At 39.6% G+C, this 20,908-nt stretch overlaps 1 protein-coding gene across 50 annotated transcripts in view; it reads left to right on the forward strand.

The window, feature by feature from the left end:
* The window catches only part of TTN (titin), a 312,200-nt gene extending 291,380 nt beyond the window's left edge, over positions 1 to 20,820 (forward strand). For all 50 annotated transcript variants that reach the window (XM_050916743.1, XM_050916742.1, XM_050916769.1 and 47 more), the window contains 23 exons: positions 62 to 2,128; positions 2,238 to 2,540; positions 2,626 to 2,931; positions 3,021 to 3,311; positions 3,437 to 3,736; positions 3,842 to 4,147; positions 4,421 to 4,726; positions 4,826 to 5,107; positions 5,429 to 6,022; positions 6,123 to 6,410; positions 6,534 to 6,833; positions 7,319 to 7,621; positions 7,937 to 8,239; positions 8,360 to 8,941; positions 9,061 to 9,366; positions 9,464 to 9,763; positions 10,007 to 10,582; positions 10,674 to 10,979; positions 11,070 to 11,663; positions 11,790 to 17,737; positions 17,827 to 17,980; positions 19,098 to 19,385; positions 19,517 to 20,820. In XM_050916743.1, coding sequence (XP_050772700.1) covers positions 62 to 2,128; positions 2,238 to 2,540; positions 2,626 to 2,931; positions 3,021 to 3,311; positions 3,437 to 3,736; positions 3,842 to 4,147; positions 4,421 to 4,726; positions 4,826 to 5,107; positions 5,429 to 6,022; positions 6,123 to 6,410; positions 6,534 to 6,833; positions 7,319 to 7,621; positions 7,937 to 8,239; positions 8,360 to 8,941; positions 9,061 to 9,366; positions 9,464 to 9,763; positions 10,007 to 10,582; positions 10,674 to 10,979; positions 11,070 to 11,663; positions 11,790 to 17,737; positions 17,827 to 17,980; positions 19,098 to 19,385; positions 19,517 to 19,815 — 15,302 coding nt within the window. In that variant the 3' untranslated portion in view covers positions 19,816 to 20,820. The remainder of the gene's footprint in view (positions 1 to 61; positions 2,129 to 2,237; positions 2,541 to 2,625; positions 2,932 to 3,020; positions 3,312 to 3,436; positions 3,737 to 3,841; positions 4,148 to 4,420; positions 4,727 to 4,825; positions 5,108 to 5,428; positions 6,023 to 6,122; positions 6,411 to 6,533; positions 6,834 to 7,318; positions 7,622 to 7,936; positions 8,240 to 8,359; positions 8,942 to 9,060; positions 9,367 to 9,463; positions 9,764 to 10,006; positions 10,583 to 10,673; positions 10,980 to 11,069; positions 11,664 to 11,789; positions 17,738 to 17,826; positions 17,981 to 19,097; positions 19,386 to 19,516) is intronic.
* The last annotated feature ends 88 nt before the right edge of the window (positions 20,821 to 20,908 follow it).

Genomic DNA, 20,908 nt, shown 5'->3' on the forward strand with positions numbered 1-20,908 from the left:
AAATAACTACACAGTTACCAACTTTTGTTGAATGTTTTCTAAACTGTTTTCCATTTTGCAGCTGTTCCTGATGCACCGGGTATACCAGAGCCTACCCATATAACAGGAGACAGTATCACACTCACATGGACTAGGCCAAAATCTGATGGCGGAAATGAAATCAACCAATATATCCTGGAAAGAAGAGAAAAAAAGAGTGTCCGCTGGGTCAAAGTATCCAGTAAGAGAGCCATTGCTGAGACAAGATACAGAGTAACGGGCCTGACTGAAGGCAATGAATATGAATTCCAAGTTATGGCTGAAAATGCTGCAGGAGTAGGACCTCCAAGTGCTGTCTCCAGGCTGATTAAATGTCGAGAGCCAGTAAACCCACCAAGTGCGCCTACTGTTGTAAAAGTGACAGATACATCAAAGACAAGTGTAAGCTTGGAATGGACCAAGCCAGTTTTTGACGGAGGCATGGAAATAATTGGCTACATCATTGAAATGTGCAAAGCTGACTTAGGAGAGTGGCATAAAGTCAATGCAGAGACTTGTATAGCTACCAAATATACTGTCACCGACTTAGAGGCAGGTGAACATTATAAATTCCGAGTGAGTGCTGTCAATGGTGCAGGCAAGGGAGAAAGCTGTGAAGTTCCTGCTACAATCCAAGCAACTGACAGACTGTCTTCACCTGAAATTGATATTGATGCAAACTTCAAGCAGACTCACATTGTCAGAGCAGGTGCAACTATTCGGCTGTTTATTGCCTTTTTAGGCAAACCGGTTCCTACTGCTACATGGTCTAAAGCAGACTCAGACCTTAGCCTGCGTGCTGACATTCACATAACTGACTCATTCAGTACGTTGACTGTGGAGAACTGCAATAGAAATGACGCTGGCAAATACGTCTTTACTGTAGAAAATGTCAGTGGTAGCAAATCTATTACATTTACTGTCAAGGTACTGGACACTCCTGGCCCACCAGGTCCTATTACCTTTAAGGATGTGACCAGAGGTTCTATTACTTTAATGTGGGATGCTCCTGTTTTGGATGGAGGTGCCCGCATCCATCACTACATTGTGGAAAAGCGGGAAGCAAGCCGTCGTAGCTGGCAGGTTGTGAGTTCAAAATGTACTCGTCAAATCTTTAAGGTCACTGATCTTGCAGAAGGTGTGCCATTCTACTACCGTGTTTCAGCAGAAAATGAATATGGTGTAGGTGAACCATGTGAATTAACAGAGCCAGTTGTAGCCACCGAGGAGCCTGCTCCACCTAAGAGACTAGATATTATTGATACTACCAAATCTTCTGCAGTATTAGCTTGGCTGAAACCTGACCATGACGGTGGAAGCCGTGTCACTGGATATCTTCTTGAGATGAAACAAAAGGGATCTGACTATTGGGCTGAAGCTGGTCAAACTAAACAACTTACTTTCACAGTTGAAGGTCTTCTAGAGAACAATGAATATGAATTCCGGGTCAAGGCAAAGAATGATGCAGGCTACAGTGAGCCAAGAGAAGCTTTCTCTTCTGTTATTATTAAAGAGCCACAGATTGAACCAACAGCAGATCTTAGTGGAATAACTAGACAACTTATAACTTGCAAAGCTGGAAGCACCTTTACTATTGATATACCAATTAGTGGGCGACCAGCTCCAAAAGTAACATGGAAACTTGAAGAAATGAGACTCAAGGAAACTGATAGAGTGACCATCAAGACAACAAAGGATAGAACTACATTGATTGTGAAGGACAGCATGAGAGGTGACTCTGGCAAATATTATTTGACACTTGAGAACACAGCCGGTGTGAAAACATTTGCTGTCACAGTGGTTGTCATCGGAAGACCAGGTGCAGTTACTGGACCTATTGAAATATCATCCATTTCTGCTGAATCCTGTGTGTTGTCATGGAAAGAACCTGAAGATGATGGTGGCACTGATATTACAAACTACATAGTTGAGAAACGAGAATCTGGTACAACAGCATGGCAGCTGATAAATTCCAGTGTCAAACGTACACAGATCAAAGTCACTCATCTCACCAAATACATGGAGTATGCTTTCCGGGTCAGCTCAGAAAACAGATTTGGTGTCAGCAAGCCCGTGGAATCAGCACCAATAGTTGCTGAGCATCCATTTGGTAAAAACAAACATACACACACACACATATATTTTAAGAAATTGTTTTTTCTGGTTTATGTAATTAGTGGCAATTCTAACTTTTTTTCTCTCTTACTTTTTACAATCAGTCCCACCAAGTCCACCTACCAGGCCAGAGGTCTATTCTGTGTCTGCCAATGCCATGGCCATTCGCTGGGAAGAACCATATCATGATGGTGGCAGCAAAATCACTGGATACTGGATTGAAAAGAAAGAGCGCAATACCATTCTTTGGGTGAAGGAAAACAACGTGCCATCCTTTGAATGCAACTACAAAGTCACAGGACTAGTGGAAGGTCTGGAATATCAATTCAGAGTTTATGCCCTAAATGCTGCTGGTGTGAGCAAAGCTAGTGAAGCCTCCAGACCTATAGTGGCTCAAAACCCAGTTGGTAAGTGTATCTTTTAAGAGTATATTTGTTCTTTATTATTTAAGCAACGGAATTAGATTTTTCATTTTACATTGTCCTCTTTCAGATCCACCAGGCAGACCAGAGGTAACAGATGTCACAAGATCTACAGTGTCATTGACCTGGTCTCCTCCACTTTATGATGGCGGCAGCAAAATTATTGGGTATATTATAGAACGCAAACCATACAATGAAGCTGGAGATGGACGCTGGTTGAAATGCAACTATACCATTGTCTCAGAAAACTGCTTTACTGTGACAGCTCTTAGTGAAGGAGAAGAATATGAATTCCGTATATTAGCTAAGAATGCAGCTGGTGTAATCAGCAAAGGATCTGAATCTACTGGTGCTGTCACTTGCAAAGATGAATATTGTAAGAAACATTCCCTCGGGTCATTTAAAATATTGTGTAGCTTGCTGTTTTAATACTATAATGTTAATGTTTTTATCTCTTTATGATAGCACCACCAAAGGCTGAGCTGGATGCCAGATTGCAAGGAGAAATTGTGACCATAAGGGCTGGATCTGATCTTGTTCTTGACGCAGCCATTGGTGGGAAACCAGAACCAAAGGTCTTCTGGTCCAAAGGTGACAAAGAATTGGACCTGTGTGAAAAGATCTCTCTGCAGTACACCAGCAAACGGGCCATTGCAGTTATCAAGTATTGTGACAGAAGTGATAGTGGAAAATACACACTCACAGTTAAAAATGCAAGTGGAACAAAGCAAGTTTCAGTCCTTGTCAAAGTGCTTGGTATGTATTTCATAGATAATGGTTTGTTGTGAACATTCATTGGAATTCACAATTATAGTTACAAAAAAAGAGAGAGAAGCTTTTCATTGACTACCATAATTACACCTTTGTTCACTCCTATTCAGATTCACCTGGTCCATGTGCTGGCAAAATCACTATTAGCAGAGTAACCGAAGAGAAGTGCACTCTGGCATGGAATGTTCCACATGAAGATGGAGGTGCAGAAATCACGCACTACATTGTAGAAAGACGTGAAACCAGCAGGCTCAACTGGGTTATTGTTGAGGCTGAATGCCAAACATTATCATGCGTGGTGACAAGACTTATTAAAAATAATGAATACATCTTCCGTGTGAGAGCTGTCAATAAGTATGGGTCAGGTGTTCCACTTGAAACAGAAGCCATTGTTGCTAGAAACTCTTTCAGTAAGTGCTTTCATCTTTTAGCTCCAGCATTTATAGAGTTTTCTTCATTGGTGAAATATTTGGAAAAAAAATCTGATTTTTTTTCATATTTTTGAACACCAACAGCTATTCCATCACAACCTGGTGCACCTGAAGCAGTGGGTATTGGCAAGGAACATATCATTATTCATTGGCTGCAACCAGAATCAGATGGTGGCAGTGAGATTAGCAACTATCTTGTAGACAAACGTGAAAAGAGAAGTCTACGCTGGACACGAATCAACAGAGATTACACTGTGTATGATACCAGACTGAAAGTTACAGGTCTAATGGAACATAGTGAATATCAATTCCGTGTCACTGCAGTGAATGCTGCTGGGAACAGTGAGCCTAGTGACGCTTCTCAATCTATCTTGTGCAAGGAGCCATCATGTAAGTAGTCAAATTCAAAATATATTTTTAATATTTATTAAACATATTGCCTGATAATTAACTACAATGACATTCCAAATAAGAGATCCAAAAGAATATGTGAATTCATTATGATCACTAGCATTGCAATGACTTTAAAATAAAAGTTATTATAGTTAATTTCAGATAAATTTCTAACCACTAATTGTTTAGAATATTGTTACTAAATAAAGTCTTTTAAATTGTAAAATTTTCCCTGCAATAATGTGAAATGTGTGTTCCTCTATTCCAAAGACACTCCCGCACCTCCTTCAGCTCCAAGAGTTGTGGATACTACTAGGCACAGCATAAGCTTGGCATGGACAAAGCCCATGTATGATGGTGGTGCTGACCTCTTAGGCTACGTTCTTGAAATGAAAGAAGAAGGTACTGAACAGTGGTACAGACCACACACTACCGCCACCCTAAGGAATGCTGAATTCACAGTGACTGCTCTTAAAACAAGCCAGAAATACCGTTTCAGAGTTGCTGCCACAAACGTGAATGGTATGAGTGAATTCAGTGAATCATCAGCTGAAATCGAACCTGTGGAAAGAATAGGTAATTTGAAAACCCAAGTTTTTTTATGGAAAGATTATATTTTTCTTTAAAACTATTCAAAGATTAATTCATTTTGTATTTCTTCCCTTTCCCCATCAGAAGTACCAGACCTTGAACTTGCTGATGACCTAAAGAAGACTGTCACTGTCAGAGCTGGTGGTTCTTTGCGCCTAATGGTGTTTGTATCTGGCAGACCACCTCCGGTAATTACATGGAGCAAAGAGGGTGTTGACCTTGCAAATCGGTCTATTATAGACACTACAGAGAGCTACACCCTGCTTACTGTGGATAAAGTTAATCGGTATGATGCTGGCAAATATGTGGTTGAGGCTGAAAATCAATCAGGCAAGAAATCAGCAACAATTGTTGTTAAAGTATATGGTGAGTATTGTTACTATTACATATTGATATTGCTCTGTGCTTACACATGTTGTTTTAGACAGAAGGAAAAAGGTGTTTGCTGAAAGGAGTTTGCAATTTAAGTAGAACCCAGAAAATAATGATAAAAGACCATGGGGGGTGAGGTGGGAGAGGAGGAGAGGGAAAGAAAAGATACAGTAGAAATTAAGGGAAATGTGTTTCTAAAGGATCAGTTTATCTATGAAGTCCAAATCCTGATGTCTTTACTTAGCCAAAATTCAGTAATTACCCAAATCAGGAAAAGAGCTAATAGGAAATAATCCCTTTTGATTTTGCATTTAGATACACCTGGCCCATCTGCCACAGTGAGAGTTAAGGAAGTGTCGAAAGATTCCGTGACAATTACTTGGGAAATTCCTACTATTGATGGTGGAGCACCAGTTAACAATTATATAATTGAGAAACGCGAGGCTACCATGAGAGCATACAAGACAGTAGCTACCAAATGCAGCAAAACATTTTATAGACTTACTGGACTTATAGAAGGAGCTATGTACTATTTCAGAGTGCTTCCAGAAAATATTTATGGTATTGGTGAACCTTGTGAAACATCTGATGCAGTACTGGTGTCGGATGTTCCTATGGTGCCTCAGAAACTGGAGGTAGTTGACATCAGTAAATCAACTGTAACTCTTGCATGGGAAAAACCACAGCATGATGGTGGCAGCAGACTGACTGGCTATGTTATTGAGGCCAGCAAAGCTGGAACAGAAAAGTGGATGAAGGTTGTGACACTGAAGCCTACAGTCTTTGAGCACACAATCATCTCACTAAATGAAGGTGAACAGTATTTGTTCAGAGTCAGAGCACAAAATCAGAAGGGTGTGTCGGAACCAAGAGAGATTGTCACAGCAGTAACTGTACAAGACCAAAAAGGTAGGTATAATAGTTAAAAGAACAGGTTGAGGACTACTCAAAATGTGTGATTTTATTTACAAAATGGATATTAAAAAGGTTTTGTTTTGTTTTTTAATAGTGTTACCCACAATTGACCTTGCTGGAATAACTCAAAAGACAGTTCATGTGCCGGCTGGCAGACCCATAGAGTTAGCTATTCCAATTGGTGGCCGACCACCTCCAGCTGTATCTTGGTTCTTCGCTGGTTCTAAGCTAAGAGAATCAGAACGCACCAAGATTGAAACTGAAGCCAAAGTAGCTAAATTAAGTGTACGTGAGACCACAATACATGACACTGGGGAGTACACACTTGAACTGAAGAACACGACTGGAACTGCTGTTGATACTATAAAAGTTATCATTCTTGGTAAGGATTTATTATTAAGATATGATTGTCCACAATCCCCCTTCCTTCATCATGAAATTTGTCACAATGGCAACCTAGCTTCTTTTTTAAACAGTAACTTATGTTCTTTTACATTTTTCCTAGATAAACCTGGACCACCCACTGGACCTATCAGAATTGATGACATTGATTCAACTTCTGTTACCATCTCTTGGGAACAACCTGAGCTGGATGGTGGAGCTGCACTGAGTGGTTATGTGGTGGAGCAGCGTGATGCACACCGTCCTGGATGGCTACCAGTTTCCGAATCTGTAACAAGGACAACCTTTAAGTTCACTAGACTCATTGAAAGTTCTGAATATGTGTTCCGTGTGGCTGCTACAAACCGCTTTGGAATTGGATCATACCTTCAGTCTGACATCATAGAATGCAAGAGTAGAATCAGTAAGTCTACATTTTCTCCAGTTCTCTACATTTAAAAATGGAGAACAATTTACATGGGCCTATGTATTAATACAAACAGGGCTAGATCCCCTAGAATAAATCCTATTATTTCCTTTGCCCAAACAACACGCTATACTTTCACGTGTACTAATGATGTTATACTTGTGAAGAAAAAGTGCCACATCTAAAACTAATATGTTGCCCTGTATATGCATAATATACATGCTCTGGATAGAGTATTGGACTATGATTCTGGAGATCTAGGTTCTACTCCCAGGTCAACGCACTGGCCTGCTGGGTCAGCTTAGGGAAATCGCTTCATCTCTCTCAGCCTCAGCTTTCTCCTTTGTGAAGTGATTTGTGATCTGGTGATGAAAAGCACTTCAGGAGATAGGTAGTATGTATTATGGATTTGTCCCCAGAAAGCTACATTTGTAAATGCATTCTCATATTTTCTTTCTTAACTATGTGTCTTTTTGTTACAGGTCTTCCTGGTCCTCCTGACACTCTACAAGTGTCTGATGTTTCTCGTGAAGGCATGACACTTATTTGGCATCCACCAGAAGATGATGGTGGCTCACAGATCTCTGGTTATATTGTGGAACGCAAAGAAGTCAGAGCAGATAGATGGGTCCGTGTAAATAAAATTCCAGTGACTATGACACGTTATCGCTCCACTGGGCTGATTGAAGGATTAGAATATGAACACCGTGTCACAGCCATCAATGCCAGAGGCACGGGCAAACCAAGCCGTCCATCCAAACCTGCTGTTGCTATGGACCCAATTGGTAAATAATTTCCTACATGGAGAAGAGAACATTTGAGGCAGAGGGGAATGTCACTGATAAGACCTGCTGTAATGTTTAAACAAAATAAATTTTTTCATCTGGACAGCTTAACGTACTGCAGCAGATATTTTAATTAAATACACAAAGAATCTTTTAAAAATCTGTTTTATTCATTACTTTCCTGTTTAAACATCGCCATTACTGAATACTTATCAAATGGTGTATGATAACATTTTGTTTTGCCTTTTAAATATTCAAACTAAACATAGAACTATCTTAAAATATATTTATCTGCTATCTGATCTTCTATTGCAGCACCCCCAGGTAAACCTCAGAACCCAAGAGTTACTGATACTACACGAACATCAGTGTCCCTGGCCTGGAGTCCACCAGAAGAGGAAGGCGGGTCTAAAGTTACTGGCTACTTGATTGAAATGCAAAAGGTTGATCAGTTTGAATGGACCAAATGTAATACCACTCCAACCAAAATACATGAGTACACCTTGACACATCTACCACAAGGTGCAGAGTATAGATTCCGTGTGATGGCCTGTAATGCTGGTGGGCCTGGAGAACCGGCTGATGTGCCAGGAACAGTCAAAGTAACAGAAATGCTTGGTAAGATGTTTTAGGTCTTAGTTTTTGCTGAAAATAGACATAAGCAATTGTTTTGCGTAAACAGACATAGCAGAATATCTGTAAAATAGATATAACATAACATGTTGGGTTTATTTTCAGAATATCCTGATTGTGAACTTGAAAAATACCAGGAAGGCCTGTTTGTGAGACAAGGTGGAGTTATCAGGCTTACAGTACCAATTAAGGGCAAGCCTATACCGATATGCAAATGGACTAAAGAAGGCCATGACATCAGCAAGAGAGCAATGATAGCAACTTCTGAGACACACACTGAACTTGTGATCAAAGATGCAGAAAGAGAAGATTCTGGTACCTATGATTTGGCACTTGAAAACAAATGTGCAAAGAAGGCTGTTTATATACAGGTCAGAGTGATTGGCATTCCAAATCCACCTGAAGGGCCACTTGAGTATGATGACATACAGACTCGCTCAGTCAGAGTAAGCTGGAGACCTCCTACCGACGATGGTGGTGCAGATATTATTGGATACATCATTGAGAGGCGAGAAGTACCTAAGACTGCTTGGTACACAGTTGATTCCAGAGTGAGGGGAACATCATTAGTCGTGAAAGGGCTCAAAGAAAATGTGGAGTATCACTTCCGTGTTTCTGCAGAAAACCAGTTTGGTATTAGCAAATCCCTGAAATCTGAAGAACCAGTTGTACCAAAGACACCTTTGAGTGAGTAGATTTTTGTACAATAAAATTCCTGTTTTAATTATCATGTCTTATGTTTGTAAAAGTACAATCTCACACACACACACAAAAGAGCTTTAAAAATACATGGTTATTTTTAACAGATCCTCCAGAGCCTCCAAACAATCCACCAGAAGTACTTGATGTCACAAAGAGCTCTGTTAGCTTATTCTGGTCCAGACCTAAAGATGATGGTGGCTCTCGTGTCACTGGCTACTACGTTGAGCGTAAAGAGATATCTACAGAGAAATGGGTCAGACATAACAAGACTCAAATCACAACTACAATGTTCACAGTCACAGGACTTGTTCCAGATGCTGAATATCAGTTCCGCATCATTGCCCAAAATGACATTGGTGAAAGTGAACCAAGCCCTGCTTCTGAACCAGTGGTGTGCAAAGATCCATTTGGTAAGAAACTGTTCAAATTAGTTGACATTTTGGAGCGCAATTTAGTGAAGTTCTTAGAGAAGTGAAATTTAACTTTTGTTAATTCTGTAATTTATAGACAAACCAAGTCAACCTGGAGAAATTGAGATCACTTCTATATCTAAGGATAGCGTTACTTTAGAATGGGAACGGCCTGAATGTGATGGTGGAAAAGATATCCTGGGATACTGGATTGAATATCGTCAGTCTGGAGAGAGCGCATGGAAAAAGTGCAATAAAGAGCGTATTAAAGACAGACAATTCACAGTGGGAGGTTTACTGGAGGCTACAGAATATGAATTCAAGGTTTTTGCAGAAAATGAGACTGGAGTCAGCAGACCTCGAAGAACAGCTACGACAGTAAAGACTAAACTAACATGTAAGTTTAAATGTACTATCCTAGTCACTATGATTTATGTGACAGATTAAAAGATATTTTATGTCCTGGTAAACTATAATGATGTGCTCATGAACATTATATATTGGCTATATGGTCTTAAAGAATAAGCCTGCAAGTTTAAATGTAAACTGGTGACAGGTATAAGTGAAGGATGTGTATAGATAAAGTAATAGTGGAGGACCATTTAATAATTTTCTTATCTTTAACCTTTCAATGTTACAGCTGGAGAAGCACCAGGCATAAGACAAGCAATGAAGGATGTTACAACTAAACTGGGTGAAGCAGCTCAGATGACATGCCAGATTGTTGGGAGACCTCTTCCTGACATTAAATGGTATCGTTTTGGCAAAGAACTGGTACAAAGCCGAAAATACAGAATGTCATCAGATGGACGCACCCATACACTAACTGTAATAACAGAAGAACAAGAAGATGAAGGTGTCTACACTTGCATGGCTACTAATGATGTTGGGGAGATTGAAACTAGTGGCAAGCTACTCTTGCAGGCTCCCCCTCAGTTCCACTCTGGCTTCCCACTGAAAGAGAAATATTATGCAGGTGTGGGTGGCACCCTTCGCCTCCATATTATGTACATTGGTCGCCCAGTACCAGCTATCACTTGGTTCCATGACAAGAAACCTTTGAGAGACTCAGAAAACGTTACTATTGAGAACACTGAGCATTATACTCATCTTGTCATTAAGAATGTCCAGCATAAGACCCATGCTGGGAAGTATAAAGTGCAACTAAGCAACATATTTGGAACAGTTGACACTGTACTTAATGTGGAAATACAAGGTATTAAATCTATTTCCAATAATTCTGTTGAATAATATTATCTAAAATATTTACTGGCAGATAACTAAAATACTATGTTTTCCTTTTATAGATAAACCAGATAAACCAACAGGGCCAATTGTTGTGGAAGCCCTACTGAAAAATTCTGTGGTAATCAGCTGGAAGCCACCTGAGGATGATGGAGGTGCTTTGATAACAAACTATGTGGTAGAGAAACGTGAAGCTAAGGAAGGCACAGAGTGGCAACTGGTATCTTCAAGCATTTCAGGCACAACATGCAGAATTGTTAACCTAACTGAAAATGCAGGCTATTATTTCCGTGTGTCTGCTCAGAATACGTATGGCATTAGCAAAGCACTAGAGGTTTCATCAATTGTTGTTATCAAAAGCCCATTTGGTAAGCGTGCACCAAAACATGAGTTTACATATACCTGCAAATTACTAAGCTAACTTCATTTAATGTTTTGAAACTTTTTATTCTTTACAGAAAAACCAGGGCAACCTAGTCAACCCGTAGTAACTGCTGTTACAAAGGACTCTTGTGTTGTGTCCTGGAAACCACCGGCCAGTGATGGAGGTGCAAAGATCAGAAATTACTACCTCGAGAAACGTGAAAAGAAACAAAACAAATGGATTGCAGTAACAACAGAAGAAATTCATGAAACAGTCTACTCTGTGAAAAGTCTAGTTGAAGGCCTTGAATATGAATTCCGTGTAAAATGTGAAAATCTAGGTGGTGAAAGTGAATGGAGTGAAGTATCACAATCAGTCATTCCAAAATCTGATGTACTAATTCAAGCACCACATTTCAAGGAAGAACTAAGAAACTTGAATGTGAAATTCAGAGCCACTGCCACATTTGTTTGCAAAGTCACTGGTCATCCTAAGCCTATTGTTAAATGGTTTAGACAGGGTAAAGAGATCTTGCCAGATGGTGAAAAGGTTAAGATACAAGAATTTAAAGGTGGATATCACCAGCTGGTCATTACAAATGCAACAGACGATGATGCCACTGTCTACCAAGTTAGAGCTACCAATCAGGGAGGATCTGTGTCTGGCACTGCCTCTTTGGATGTTGAAGGTGAATAAAGTGTTTTGATGCTTTAGTCAAATTCTTATTTAACTTTCCAAAGTTTAGAATACTCCTGCTGTGTTTTAGTTAAAATATTGTTTGTACTGATGGGATCTTTCTTTCTTTCTGCTACAGTTCCTGCTAAGATTCACTTGCCCAAAAATCTTGAAGGCATGGGAGCTGTTCATGCTCTCCGAGGTGAAGTGGTCAGCATCAAGATTCCATTCAGTGGCAAGCCGGATCCAGTGATTACATGGCAGAAAGGACAAGATCTCATTGATAACAATGGACACTATCAAGTTATTGTTACAAGATCATTCACCTCTCTAGTTTTTCCAAATGGTGTGGACAGAAAAGATGCAGGTTTCTACATTGTTTGTGCTAAAAATAGATTTGGCATTGATCAAAAAACAGTTGAATTAGATGTGGCTGATGTACCTGATCCACCAAGGGGTTTGAAAGTAAGTGACATTTCAAGGGATTCAGTCAACTTGATCTGGATTGCTCCAGCAACTGATGGTGGAAGCAGAGTCACAAACTACATCATTGAGAAACGTGCTACTACAGCAGAGAGATGGATTCGTGTTGCACAAGCTCGTGATACCCGATACACTGTGGTAAACCTATTTGGCAAGACAAGCTACCAGTTCCGTGTAATTGCAGAAAATAAATTTGGGCAAAGTCAACCTTCTGAACCTACAGAGCCAATTATAACACAGGAAGATAAGACAAGAATGCTGAACTATGATGAAGAAGTTGATGAGACCAGAGAAGTCACCACAGTTAAAGCATCTCACTCTTCCACAAAGGAACTCTATGACAAATATATGATTGCTGAAGAGCTTGGGCGTGGGCATTTTGGAATTGTCCACCGCTGTGTTGAAACAGTTTCCAAGAAGACCTTCCTAGCTAAATTTGTTAAAGTAAAGGGAGCTGACCAAGTTTTAGTAAAGAAAGAGATTTCCATCCTAAACATTGCTAGGCATAGAAATATCTTGTATCTTCATGAATCATTTGAAAGCCTAGAAGAATTAGTCATGATCTTTGAGTTCATATCTGGAGTTGACATCTTTGAACGAATTAGTACAACCTCATTTGAACTGAGTGAAAGAGAAATAGTAAACTACGTACACCAGGTCTGTGAAGCACTTGAATTCTTGCACAGTCATAACATTGGACATTTTGATATCAGGCCAGAGAATATCATTTACTTAACAAGAAGAAGCTCCATAATTAAAATTATTGAGTTTGGTCAGGCTAGACAGTTGAAGCCTGGTGACAACTTTAGACTTCAGTTTACTTCTCCTGAATATTATGGACCTGAAGTACAGCAACATGATGTGGTCAGCACAGCTACTGACATGTGGTCACTTGGTGCCCTAGTGTATATACTTCTAAGTGGTATTAATCCTTTCATTGCTGAAACAAACCAACAGACTATTGAAAATATCATCAGTGCTGAATACAACTTTGATGATGAAGCATTCAAAGATATAAGTATTGAGGCCATGGACTTCATTGATCGCCTACTAGTAAAAGAAAGGAAGGGTCGCATGACTGCTGCAGAAGCACTTAGTCATCCATGGCTGAAACAGAGGATGGAAAAGATCAGCACTAAAGTAATCAAAACATTAAGACATAGGCGGTACTACCAGACTCTGGTGAAAAAAGAATGGAATACGGTTGTGTCGGTAGCTCGCATTTCCTGTGGTGGTGCAATTAGATCTCAGAAAGGGGTTACAGTTGCCAAAGTGAAAGTTGCATCAATTGACATTGGCCCCATTTCTGGGCAGATAATGCATGCGGTTGTAGAAGAAGGAGGGCATGCGAAATACACATGTAAGATTGAAAATTACGATCAGTCCACACAAGTGACTTGGTACTTTGGTATCAGGCAACTGGAGAACAATGGGAAGTATGAAATCAGCTACCAGGAAGGAGTGGCAACCATGTATGTTAAAGACATTACTAAATCAGATGATGGTACCTACAGGTGCAAGGTAGTAAATGACTATGGTGAAGATAGTTCCTATGCAGAGCTATTTGTTAAAGGTGTTAGAGAAGTTTCTGAGTATTATAGATACAGAACAGTTAAGAAAGTGAAACGTCGAGTGGACACTATGAGACTTCTAGAGAGGCCACCAGAATTTACTTTGCCCCTGTATAACCACACTGCCTATGTTGGTGAACATGTCAGGTTTGGAGTAACTATAACCGTCCACCCAGAACCTCGAGTAACATGGTTCAAATCAGGTCAGAAAATTAAACCAGGTGATGATGATAGGAAGTATGCTTTTGAATCTGACAAAGGTCTTTATCAACTTACCATCCATAATCTTACTGAGGATGATGATGCTGAATATAGTGTTTTGGCACGCAACAAATATGGTGAAGACAGTTGCAAAGCTAAGCTCACTGTAATTCCACACCCACCTCCAGCAGACACCACATTAAGACCAATGTTCAAAAGACTATTAGCAAATGCAGAGTGCCAAGAAGGCCAAAGTGTGTGCTTTGAGATAAGGGTATCTGGTGTACCAAAACCAACATTGAAATGGGAGAAAGATGGTCAACCTCTGTCATGTGGTCCCAACATTGAAATTGTTTATGAAGGCTTGGACTATTATGCTTTGCACATCAGAGATACTTTACCAGAAGACAGTGGTTATTACAGAGTTACTGCTACAAACAGTGCTGGATCTTCAAGTTGTCAGGCTTATCTGAAAGTAGAACGCTTGACGTATGTCAAGCATGAATACAAGACAGAAGAAGAGCGGGAAAAGCATGTACAAAAACAAATTGACAAGACACTAAGAATGGCAGAAATCCTTTCTGGGACTGAAACTGTTCCACTAACACAAGCTGCACAGGACGCTCTAAGAGAAGCTGCCATCCTGTATAAGCCAGCGGTGAGTACTAAGACAGTTAAAGGTGTATATGAAATTCAGAAGGAAGAAATAAAGGAAGAAAGGAGACTTCGCATGCCATATGAGATACCAGAGCCTCGCAGGCATGTACGCACTGCTCTTGAGGAAGATCAGACCATTAAACAGTTTGTGCCTATGTCAGATATGAAGTGGTACAAGAAGCTGAGAGACCAGTATGAAATGCCAGGAAAACTGGACAGAATTGTTCAGAAAAGGCCAAAGCGCATTCGCCTTTCTAGATGGGAACAGTTCTATGTGATGCCACTCCCACGCATTTCTGATCAGTATAAACCTAAATGGCGCATACCAAAGCTGTCACAAGATGACCTTGAAACTGTGAGACCAGCACGCCGCCGAACACCATCTCCTGATTATGAACTTTATTACAGACCAAGAAGGCGATCACTTAGTGACCTGTCAGATGAGGAATTACTCCTACCTACTGATGACTATTTAGCCATGAAGAGAATTGAAGAGGAAAGACTGCGTCTTGAAGAAGAACTTGAGTTGGGCTTTTCTGCTTCACCACCAAGCAGAAGTCCTCCACGTTTTGAGCTGTCTGCCCTTCGTTATTCTTCAGCAGGGGAGCAGGTCAGTACAGAGGAAGCCAGAAGAAGAGAGCTGAGGTACTCAACCTATCACATCCCATCTAAAGCTGAAACTGGAGCAAGTTATGCAGAACTTCGTCAACGCCATGACAGGGCTGTCTATAGACCACCAAAGCAAAGACAGAGAATAATGGATGAGAGAGAGGATGAAGAATTGCTTCGTCCAGTTATCACAACTCAGCGACTCTCTGAATACAAGAGCGAGCTTGAGCGTATGGCACAGGAGGAAGAGAGCAGAGTGAGGAGGAGACAGAGAGAAATAACTGAGATTACATCAGAAGAAGAAGAAGAAATAAAAATGGTGGAACATGTTCACAGGGAATTTTCACCACCCTCAAGGCTATTAAGGAGGAGGAGATCTCTTTCTCCAACTTACATTGAATTAATGCGCCCAGTATCTGAATTAATTCGGCCCCGTTCACGGCCTGCAGAAGAACCTGAAAGGAGATCCCCTACGCCAGAGAGAACTCGGCCACGTTCACCAAGCCCGGTAACTAGTGAAAGGTCACTCTCTCGATTTGAAAGGATGGCCAGATTTGATATCTTCTCCAGGTATGACTCCATGAAAGCTGCTTTGAAAACTCAGAAAACAATGGAAAGGAAATACGAAGTTCTGACTCAGCAGCCTTTCACCTTGGATCACGCCCCTCGCATCACTCTGAGAATGCGCTCTCATCGTGTGCCGTGCAATCATAATACCAGGTTCATTCTGAACGTCCAGTCAAAACCAACAGCTGAAGTGAAATGGTACCATAATGGTATTGAAATCCAAGAGAGCAGTAAGATACATTTCACTAATACCAGTGGTGTGTTAACCTTGGAGATTCTTGACTGCCATATTGATGACAGTGGAACATATCGTGTTGTATGCACAAACTACAAAGGAGAATGTTCTGATTATGCGACATTAGATGTTACGGGAGGAGATTATACTACCTACTCTTCCCAGCGCAAAGATGAGGAAGTACCAAGATCCATTTTTCCTGACTTGACAAAGACAGAGGCTTATGCTGTTTCCTCTTTTAAGAAAACATCTGCAATAGAGGCTAGTTCTTCAGTAAGAGAGGTCAAATCAGAAATGACAGAGACAAGAGAATCACTCTCGTCATACGAACACTATGCTTCTGCTGAAAAGAAAATTACTGCAGCCGAAGAAAAATCATTGGAGGAAAGGGCTTCACTTAAGAAGTTTAAGACCACTCTTCCAGCAACAATATTAACAAAACCACGATCAATCACTGTCTCTGAAGGGGAGACTGCAAGATTTTCTTGTGACATTGATGGTGAACCAACACCAACAGTAACGTGGTTACGTGCAGGTCAAGCCATTGTTTCTTCCAGGCGCTTCCAAGTCACACGAACACAATACAAATCTACTTTTGAGATTTCTTCTGTCCAGACATCAGATGATGGAAGTTACACTTTGGTGGTAGAAAACTCTGAAGGAAGACAGGAAGCACACTTTACTTTGACTGTACAAAGAGCAAGGGTTCCTGAAAAAGCAGTTACATCACCCCCAAAAGTCAAATCTCCTGAGCCTCGTATGAAGTCTCCAGAGCTAGTTAAATCACCTAAACGTGTAAAATCCCCTGAACCACCTACTGCTCATGCAAAAGCTAAATCAGCAGCAGAAGGCAGGACAACTCCAGCGGAGAAAGTGCAATTACCAACGGCTGCTCCTCCCAAGATCACTCAGCAGCTGAAAGTGGAAGCTTGTGGAGATAAGATAAGGTTTTTCTGTGCAGCTGAAAGCAGTATCTTAAGTGTCAGAGAAGTATCCTGGTATAAAGATGGCAACAAACTGAAAGAAGACAGCCATTTCATGTTTCATTATTCAGCAGATGGCACCTATGAACTCAAAGTCCATAACCTTACAGAGTCTGATCAAGGTGAATATACCTGTGAAATCACTGGGGAAGGTGGTGTATCTAAAACTAACTTCCAATTTGTTGGCCAAGTTTTTAAAAGTATCCATTCCCAAGTGTCAAGCTTGATTGAAAAGTCTAAATCAGTTGAGAAAGAGGCTGAGGCACTTAAAATTTCTACCCAGAAGAAATCAGCAGTGACAACTCAAGAAAAAGAAGTGGTCCAAGAAGAAATTGTTAAAAAGTCAGTAGTTTCTGAAGAAGCCAAAAGATCACATGCAGAAATTAAAGCTTCTTCCACTAAAATGACTGTGTCTGATGGTCAGAAAGTTACTGTGAAAGCTAACATTGATGATGCATCTGAAGTGAAGTGGGTGCTGAATGGAGTGGAGCTACCTAACTCAGAAGATTACAGATATGGTGTATCTGGAAATGATCACACTCTAACCATCAAAAAAGCTAGCCATAAAGATGAAGGAATACTTACCTGTGAAGGTAAAACTGACCAAGGCATTGTCAGATGCCAGTTTGATATAACCTTTTCTACTGAGCGCTCAAATGCACCAGCCTTCATCACGCAACCCAAATCTCAAAACATTGATGAAGGACAAGATGTGTTGTTGACTTGCGAAATCTCTGGGGATCCTTCTCCTGAAATTGAGTGGTTTAAGAATAACCAACCAGTAAGTAATCACTTACATATTAGCTTTAAAAATTGCATTCAAAATTCTTCTTAAAATTGATCATAATCAAAAATATTTTTCCCCCTCAGATTGCTATGTCATCCAAAATCAATGTAAATCGCTCCAATACTATATATTCTCTTAATATTCTAAATGCTGCAGTGAGTGACAGTGGAAAATACACAGTCAAAGCCAAAAATTACCATGGACAATGCTCTGCTACAGCATCCCTGACTGTACTCCGTAAGTTTGTTGTTTAATTCTTGTTTTGAATGACTAGAACTCTCACCTGGTAGAATTAGATGCAAAAAAATCTGTAGAGTGGTGTTGACTTAAGTGTTTTAACACATTTCCATTTTTGTTATACAAAGTACAAAATAATTTATATTTTACAAATATGGGGGATCTTTTATGTTATTTTAACACCTATTTAAGAGTGTTCAGTTTCCTACCAGATGAGTGTTAATAGCAAGCATTGAACATTCTTAACTGTGACCTTACCATTAACCCCTGGGTGCTGGTGATCACTGTTTCATCAAACACCAAAGTAGTTCATTAAAAAAAAAAGTGTACTACTCTACCACTGAATTACATTGTTTTGCTAGCAGTTCAAGAATATCTTGATTCCTGGAATCAAGGAGTTACCGTATTTTTGATGTTGCTGTATGTTTGTACCTACCTTAAAGAGAAAGCAGCTGTGACATTTACTACTTGTTAGATGACTACAGAACAATTCACTTAACCAGAATATGTAGGTCAAACAAAGAGAAATTATAAAACAGTATTTAAAAGTACCTGAAAATGTTTTAGAATTTCTACTGATATGAACTAGGCAAATGCATAATCTTTTGCTCTATGATTCTAGTGATAAATCTGACAGGAAATGCTATCTGATGATATGTCTTAAAATTGGCAAATAAGAGATGCAGCTAGAGATTGAAGGAATAGCAAGGAGTTCCCATGGCTCTTTTTAGGTATATTTTGGGTGGTATTTTCTGATTAGTCTGAAAAGGAATAAAAAACCAAATCAAAATACCCATTGCCAGAAAAAAATGCTAAACTTCGTTAAAAAGCAGCAGAATTATATCTCTGGCTGCAGCTGTAATTTTCCTTTGTTCATACATGTCATAGGCTAATAAAATGTCTGCTTCCTGCTTCATTATTTCATATATAAATTATTATTAGCGATTTAGCCATGTTGGATCAAGTAAGTGGAAGCATTTTATGATCCATTGAAGTTTTCCTTTAAAAAGTAAGCATACTCTTTTCTCCCTTCTATGAAGTCAACATAGGATGACATTACTTCACCAGTTAATGATATGACATAGCTTTTTCCTTTTATGTTTGCTATGCTCCACAGCTCTAATTGAAGAACCTCCAAAAGAGGTAGTATTGAGGACAAGCGGTGATGCAAGCATGCAGGAAAGTTTCTCTTCTAAGTCATTTCAGATGTCTGCTTCTAAACAAGAGACTTCATTCAGCAGTAGTGGCATGACTGAAATGAAATTTGCAAGCATGTCTGCCCAAAGCATGGCCTCTTCCATGAAAGAATCCTTTGTAGAGATGAGCTCCAGCAGTATTATGGAAAAATCTAGTCTGAAACAACTGGAGAGTTCAACTAGCAGAATGATTACATCCGGTTTGAGAGGTGAGCAATAAAATTACTGGTAGAATTAGAATATCAAATACCCGGGAGTAGTACTTAGAATATCTCTGCTGCAGGGAGACAGTTCTTAATGAAAATAACTAACTTGAAACTTACTTTCCCATTTTGCAAAGGAGTACCACCCAAAATTGAAGCTCTTCCATCTGATATCAGCATTGATGAAGGAAAGGTTCTCACAGTATCCTGTGCCTTTTCGGGTGAACCTGCTCCTGAAGTAACATGGTACTGCAAAGGGAAAAAAATTACTAGTCAGGAACAGCAAGGCAGATTCCATATTGAAACTAGTGAAGATCTAACCACTCTTATCATCATGGATGTCCAGAAGAATGATGGCGGGCTTTATACACTGAATTTAGGAAATGAATTCGGTACTGACTCTGCCACTGTGAATATTAATATTCGATCAATTTAGAGGGCTTGATCTGTTTTATTCACACTTGACTTTTTACAAGTGTCATATAGACTGAAATATCAAATCTGTAAATAGGAAAAAAATATTTTTGTACCTACCTGAATGAGACACAGTTCAAAGATATACATTATGACTTAGAGTTATTATTTGACCTATGAATTTTAAACATTTTTCAATGACATGTACATACTGTATATAGCCGAAGTTAACGGTTATGGAGTTTTGTACCATTAATTTTATGACTTTTAAAATGTAATTTTTGGAACTAACGATTGATAGGAGAAAGTTTCTAAGGAAACGAATACCCTGCTCAACATTTAACTAATTGTTGTGCCTCAACACAGTGTTGATGTCTAAGAATGCCTCAACAGGTAGAGAGGCTCCCTGTTGAAGACTGCATACACCTAAGAAATGATACTGTGCATCGTACTTATACGTGCACGAATATATCTGTTGAATCAGAAGTGTAAGGCATTGGTGATGTTTGCATTTACCCTCCTGTAATCAGCACTTTAATGTTTTACATTGACTCTGATTGTCACACTAATTTTTATTTCCGGACTGACTTACAATATTTTGAGCAAAGTGCAAGCGGCCAGCACTTTGTTCGCTCACTGTTTGAGTACTGTTTCTGACATATTGACTACCTGAATAGCTTTTAAGAAGTAACGTCACCTGGCCATTCCCTCATTCAACAAAGTTGTTTAGGTACTCAAGTGCAGCAGCAGTACTGACTCTCGGAGGTTCCCAGGGTGCAGTGATTATGAGTTTGAGTGGTAGTATTAGAAATCTATTAAGTATTGTAATTTCCAAGCAACTAAGCAATGAACCACAGTTTTTAAAAAAAATCCAAAAAACTGTGCTAAGACCACAATAGTGCCCTCACCTTCAATTTGATTTAGTTCTCTTAACATAGTAGTCAATTTTATTGTTAGCTGTATTTGTTGAACCTCCTTGAGATAGTATTGTTCATTTGAAATAAAGCATGCTACCTGCACTTTACAATGTGTGATTTCTTGTCATTTGGTCTTTACATTATATTTTTCTGACACTTCGATTTAAACTCCAGAAATAGATTTAAAGGAGAGGAAAC

The sequence above is a fragment of the Gopherus flavomarginatus genome, chromosome 10, assembly GCF_025201925.1.
Source record: "Gopherus flavomarginatus isolate rGopFla2 chromosome 10, rGopFla2.mat.asm, whole genome shotgun sequence".
NCBI classification, from domain to species: domain Eukaryota; kingdom Metazoa; phylum Chordata; order Testudines; family Testudinidae; genus Gopherus; species Gopherus flavomarginatus.